This window comes from Macaca thibetana, chromosome 10 (assembly GCF_024542745.1).
Source record: "Macaca thibetana thibetana isolate TM-01 chromosome 10, ASM2454274v1, whole genome shotgun sequence".
Lineage (NCBI taxonomy): Eukaryota > Metazoa > Chordata > Mammalia > Primates > Cercopithecidae > Macaca > Macaca thibetana.
Window position 1 is genome coordinate 63,243,138 of NC_065587.1, and position 6,010 is coordinate 63,249,147.

The window sequence follows — 6,010 nt, forward strand, 5'->3', positions numbered from 1 at the left end:
TTAGTAGAGACGGGGTTTCACTGTGTTAGCCAGGATGGTCTCGATCTCCTGACCTCGTGATCCACCCGCCTCGGCCTCCCAAAGTGCTGGGATTACAGGTGTGAGCCACCGCGCCCAGCCAATTTTTGTGTTTTTAGTAGAGATGGAGTTTTACCATGTTGGCCAGTCTGGTCTGGAACTCCTGACCTCAGGTGATCCCCCCGCCTCGGCCTCCCAAAGTGCTGGGATTACAGATGTGAGCCACCGCGCCTGGCCAGAAATGCATGATCGTGAACCATACCCCAAACCTATCAAATCAAAATCTCTGGGACAGGAATCCAAGAATCTGAGTTTTAACAAGTCCTTCAAGTAATTCCAGCACACACTAACGAAGCCATATCCTAGAAATCCTTGCACGCATGAGAATAACCAGCTGTAAATGTTTATGAAGTGAAAAGCAGCATTACCAAACCCAGCTATTAGAGGAAAGTAACTGACTGAGCGAGCTGGCTGAATCAGTATCAGCTCTTGATGGCTGAGTGTCCTTACTCATGGAGGAAAGATAATGTAGAGTTGAAATGGGACTTGGAAAGCACGATGCACAGAGAAGTTAGGGTCACACTGTTCGAGGGCTCTGAAGGGAACATTCTTCAGGTGCTTTTCATGGTTGAGAATAGTGGTTAACTTCACTATCACCTCAACAGAAAATTCCCACCATGGGCCTGAAAGTCAGGGCTTCAGTCTTATTGAGGAATAAGTATGTAATAATGATATCAGATTTTCATCCAAGGTTATAAATGTTTGTATGTAGGTAAACTTGCAGTTAAACATTAAAACCTAGAATTCGATCTTGTTCTGTTTGAAAGGACTTGGGGTGTTCAGAGCAATTCTCTTAAGGGTAAGTCCCAGCTGACTTGCCTGTTTTTCCTTTTCTAGATGGCAGACTGTGGGGGACTGCCCCAGGTAGTTCAGGTAAGGAAATTTTTTTTTTAAACACCCATTTAATTCTGCCTCTCTGTCTGTGCGAAGATTAATGCCCTCTTGTTTTATCCCCCCAGCCTGGGAAGCTCACCGAGGCCTTCAAGTACTTTTTGCAGGGAATGGGCTACAGTGAGTAGTATACAACTTTCTATCTAGCAACAATTTAGGATTATTGGGGTCCAGTTTCACATCTGGGAGCCCACAATTCCTGAGATATAACCTCTGTGGCAGCTAGCCTTAAGCAAGTAGAAACTGAAATGGTTATGGAACATTGATTTGTCCATATTTATGAGAAGCTAACACTCAGCACTTACTTTTTTCAGGCACTATATATTCTTTTGTTTTCTGTTTTGTTTTTTTTTTTTTGAGACGGAGTGTCACTCTCGCCAGGCTGGAGTGCAGTGGTGTGATCTCGGCTCACTGCAGCCTCTGCCTCCTGGGTTCAAGCGATTCTCCTGCCTCAGCCTCCCAAGTAGCTGAGACTACAGGCATATGCCACCATGCCCAGCTAATTTTTGTAGTTTTAGGAGAGACAGAGTTTCACCATGTTGGCCAGGATGGTCTTGATCTCTTGACCTCGTGATCTGCCTGCCTCGGCTTCCCAAAGTGCTGGGATTACAGGTGTGAGCCACCACACCCAGCCTATATATTCTTAATCTAAGAGGTCATTCTGTTATTAGTGCCATTTTATAGAAGAAGAAACTGAGGCTCAGAGAGACTAAGCACATTGCCAAGGGTAAAAATTCAGCTGCAGGGCCATGATTCAAACCCTGGCAGTCTGACTCCAAAGCCCAATTTTGAACCCCTGCAGCTTAGGCTGTCCTAGGTGTGAATCTGAAATTATGATTTACATTTAAACTCAGCTGGTTAATAACTCCTGACCAAGAGAAATGAAACAGAGACATAGGAGAAAAGGGCAGTATACTTGGGAAAGTCTCCTCCACTCCAGGAGATGAACTTGGAGAGTGTTTTAGAGCAAGTCCAAGGGTGTGTCCATACCATATGCCATTGTCTTGGTCTTTTGTGTTGTAAGACCCCTGAGCTTTCTCATGGTCACAGAATTATCTACACTTGCTCCTTTCTTGGAGTTTTAAGAAAAACTCTTTCACCCAGGTACAGAGCTTCTTACCCAGTAGGGTGATTTTTCTCCTGTCTTTGGTATTAGTGTGGATAATGGTCATTGGAGAGCTGCCTGGTCAGCTGCTCTGGGCAGCTGGGCCCTGGGTGCAGCCCTGTACCTGCCAGGCAGACCATGTATGTCTTGTCTTAAGTGGCTGTGTCATCCTTGCCTGTGAGCTGCTACCAACCGAGCCCACACCCACAGCCTTGTGGCTCACTGGGAGGAGCAGGAGCCCCTCTCCTATCCCATTTTTATCCTTTTCCTATGAAATAGCTGATCTTCCAGCCCACTTCTGATCCAAAGCAAGATGACTGTTTATAGGCGAGGGGAAAACAATTGCCTTTGTCTAGTTGGGGAAAGTAACATTTGAGATGTTATTGAAGTATCTGTCAGCCTCACCTCCTCTCTGGGAGCTTAAAATAAAACTTTATCCCTGGCTTAGAGTATTCTGTCATGTCTACCAGGCAGCTAAGGTTGCCACTTGGCACTCTCGGATCACTAACTTGCCTTTTCCTGTGTCCATCCTGCTTCCAGTCCCGTATGTGCAGCTCAGTCACCTGAGCACTGAGTCAGGTACCTTCCTCTGTGCTGGCCCCGCCCCGCCTTCCAGTCTCTCCTGGCTGCACTGGCTGCCTGCAGCATGTCCGTGGTCTTCCTGTGCAGTGAGAGCCCGATAGAACGTGGCTCAGTACGCCCCAAGAGGTTTAGCCTACAGGTCCAGCCCTGGTCTCCCAGGAGGAAGAAAGGATCTGGTTGTAAGGGGCAGGCCTCCTCTTGTCATCCTAAATCCAGGGTCATAGCAGCAGCTGAAACTTGATAGGCAGGGCACATCTTCCACTGCCACCTACTAATCCTTGAATTAACCTCCAGACATAGGAATCCAAGGACAGCCTTAGCTCTAAATAGGAGGATCAGAGCCTGTGCCCAGAGAACTCTGCAGATGATAGCACCTTCTGACCCCAGCATTGAAATACAGCATTGAAATACAGTGGCTGCTGCCCAGGAGGATAGGCAGGGAGGCTATATGCCAGGTAAGGCCCAGTCCCAGCCAAGCTGGAAGGACCTTAGAGTCAAGCAGTGGCAGAACAGGAGTCTGAATTTAACACCTACCCCCAGAGCTCCTCCATCCCTGGCAACCTGTACCTCATCCCTGTGTCGAGGTCAGCTCCAAGCCAACCTGCCCTGCCCTTCACCTGCACCGTCCTACACATCTCCTCCCTGGTAGCAAGGTAGCCTGTGGACACGGATGGTAGTCTCGTTGTATCGGGCTTGCACTGTGTTTGTGAAACACCTTCATACTTGTGTGTTTGTCTTTCTTTTCTTTTGGTTTAGTCTTGCATGCACTGTAGGTTTTGGTTACCTGTTTGAGTTCCCAAAGCCTCCATTCTGTCACTGTCTGAATGGTGTGGGCATAGCTAAGAGGCCATACTCTGGACTTAGGGTTTCCCCTTGTTCTGTGGTGACTACAATCAGCTGAGATTCCAACCAGATCTAAAGGATTAAAGTGGCCTCATATATCACCACTCACCTAGAGCAAATAATACCAAATGGGGATGGCTATATCTTGTCCTGGGTGTCATTGTAAATGAGTCGGAAAAGCTAAACATAAAGCCTTTGGTGAGACTCCTAGGTTAGCTGGGCTTAACTAGGGCTTCATCTTCTAGTCCCCTTGGTTCTCTGTTACAGTACCATCTGCCAGCATGACTCGGCTCGCCCGATCACGAACCCACTCAACCTCGAGTAGCCTCGGCTCTGGAGAAAGTCCCTTCAGCCGGTCTGTCACCAGCAATCAGTCAGATGGAACTCAAGAATCCTGTGAGTCCCCTGATGTCCTGGACAGACACCAGACCATGGAGGTGTCCTGCTAAGCAGATGCTCCTCCCCTGGACCATTGCAAGTCCATCCTTCTTCAAATGACCACTCCATAATATAACATTTCATCCATGTAAACTGGCCTCTACTATCTTTAACTCATGCATGGCCACTGAACCTCTCTCTAGTAGCCTGGATTTATCATTCTCTCTGCCTGCCCACCCCCTTTTTTGTATAGCCCAAGAACCACTTCCATGCCATACTGTAACATTCTAACATCTTTAGCTGATCAGATCTCTCCATATCCTCTCTTGCCAGCTTTTTCCCGTGCTCCCCCAACTATGTATCGGATAAGATTCTTTGATCCCAACTCTGTGTGTGTGCGAGCACGTGTCTCTGTTTGTGTGTGCATAGTTCTGTGGTTTTAGACACGCTTTCTTGTAGTGCTTCTGCAAAAAAACAAAAAAGGGACTTATTTTGCATTCTCAATGGTGTTTTTAAGGGAATTAGGCAGAATAGATTTCTAGGTTGGGTAGGCCACTGCGTTCTCTTTTGTTTGCAAATTGGTCAACAAAATTTGCAGAGTGATTTCAGGAGAGAGCAGCTCTGAGGAATGTGGAAAATCATAATTGGTATCTGGACCATTGATTGATTGTGAGCAATAGTAGAAGGGTGCCTATTACATAGAGAGACTCCTTCTGTCCAAGTGAATTTCTGTATACTCTTCTATAAATAAAAGGGAGGAATATATTCTGCTGGAAGCCCATGAACCATCGGTGAGGTTCCGATACAACATAGAGTTTTTTCCAAGGAGTGAATGTGGCTTAATTACTGGACTCTCTTAGCACAGGAAGGTGGAAACAAAATGCCAGGCCTCTGCTCTGAAGAGCAAAACTGCTGTCGCTGCAGTATCTGATACTGGACATCCACATATCCACAAGAAGTGCCTCTTAGGTCTATGACGGAGAGTGTCTCCATTCCTCAGTTACCAGAGAGGGGAGAGGTATGGCCTAAAAAGCATGTAGATGGTGGAGAAATGGGTGGGGAGAGAGGAACAACCATTAACATAGTATCATGTTTAATAAGTATGGCCTTGATTTCAGTAGATGTAATGGAAGCCAAATTAAATTGATACAGAACCCATTTCTCAGAATCTTTTTTTTTTTTTTTTTTTTTTTTTTTTGGAGACAGAGTCTCGTTCTGTCACCCAGGCTGGAGTGCAATGGCGCAAACTTGGCTCACCCTCTGCCCCCTGGGTTCAAGCGATTCTCCTGCCTCAGCCTCCCGAGTAGCTAGGACTACAGGCACCTGCCACCATGCCCAGCTAAGTTACGTATTTTTAGTAGAGATGGAATATCACCATGTTGGCCAGGCTGGTCTGGAACTCCTGACCTCAGGTGATCTGCCCGCCTCAGCCTCCCAAAGTGCTGGGATTGTAGGCATGAGTCATTTTGCCCAGCCATCAGAAAGATTGTTAATCCTATGAACTCCCTTTTGTAGGAGAGAAAGGGCCACTCTGTAGGGGCAGCCCTGTCCAGGTAAAGTTGTTTTCAGCCTCCTGTCTACTGTTAAGTGAGGAAGTCACAGCAAGACAGAGAGTATTGCTGGAGGGTGAGAGAACTGTGGAGACCAACTGCCACATAGCAAGAGCCCAGCTCTTGGGAACGTTGAGATGTAAGCTCAGGGTTACACAGTTCCAAATCTTGGGAAGGGGCTTTTCAGACACACTGTTTGCTTTCTGCTGAGATAAGGAATGCATCACTCTGCCAGAGTATGACTTTTTACAGATTATTAAATAAAGCTGTATATGTCTCATTGTTACCTGATTGCTGGTGGTATTTCTTTCAAGCCATTCACTGGGGTTCAGGGTGGGACGAGTTGCTGTATGCTGGTTCTGTGTTGGCATTTTCACATGTGATTGCTTATCCACCAAGCGACACTGTCCATTTATAGGAGGAAATGAAGCCTGATGATAAATCATTCGCCCAAGGTCATACAGCCAGTAACTCCAGCCAGGATCAAATCCTAGGGAATTATGCAGAATTCTATCTGATGTGTCTATATTTCCCTGAAGCCAAAAAATCGTGAGAAGCCTGACAGTATTGTTTGTGATGGAGA

The 6,010-nt window shown here is 46.6% G+C and overlaps 1 protein-coding gene across 3 annotated transcripts in view; it reads left to right on the forward strand.

Annotated features, from left to right (window-relative positions):
* Positions 1-5,713, forward strand: part of NDRG3 (NDRG family member 3) — a 92,373-nt gene extending 86,660 nt beyond the window's left edge. For all 3 annotated transcript variants that reach the window (XM_050807189.1, XM_050807191.1, XM_050807190.1), the window contains 3 exons: positions 916-951; positions 1,038-1,089; positions 3,767-5,713. In XM_050807189.1, coding sequence (XP_050663146.1) covers positions 916-951; positions 1,038-1,089; positions 3,767-3,948 — 270 coding nt within the window. In that variant the 3' untranslated portion in view covers positions 3,949-5,713. The remainder of the gene's footprint in view (positions 1-915; positions 952-1,037; positions 1,090-3,766) is intronic.
* The last annotated feature ends 297 nt before the right edge of the window (positions 5,714-6,010 follow it).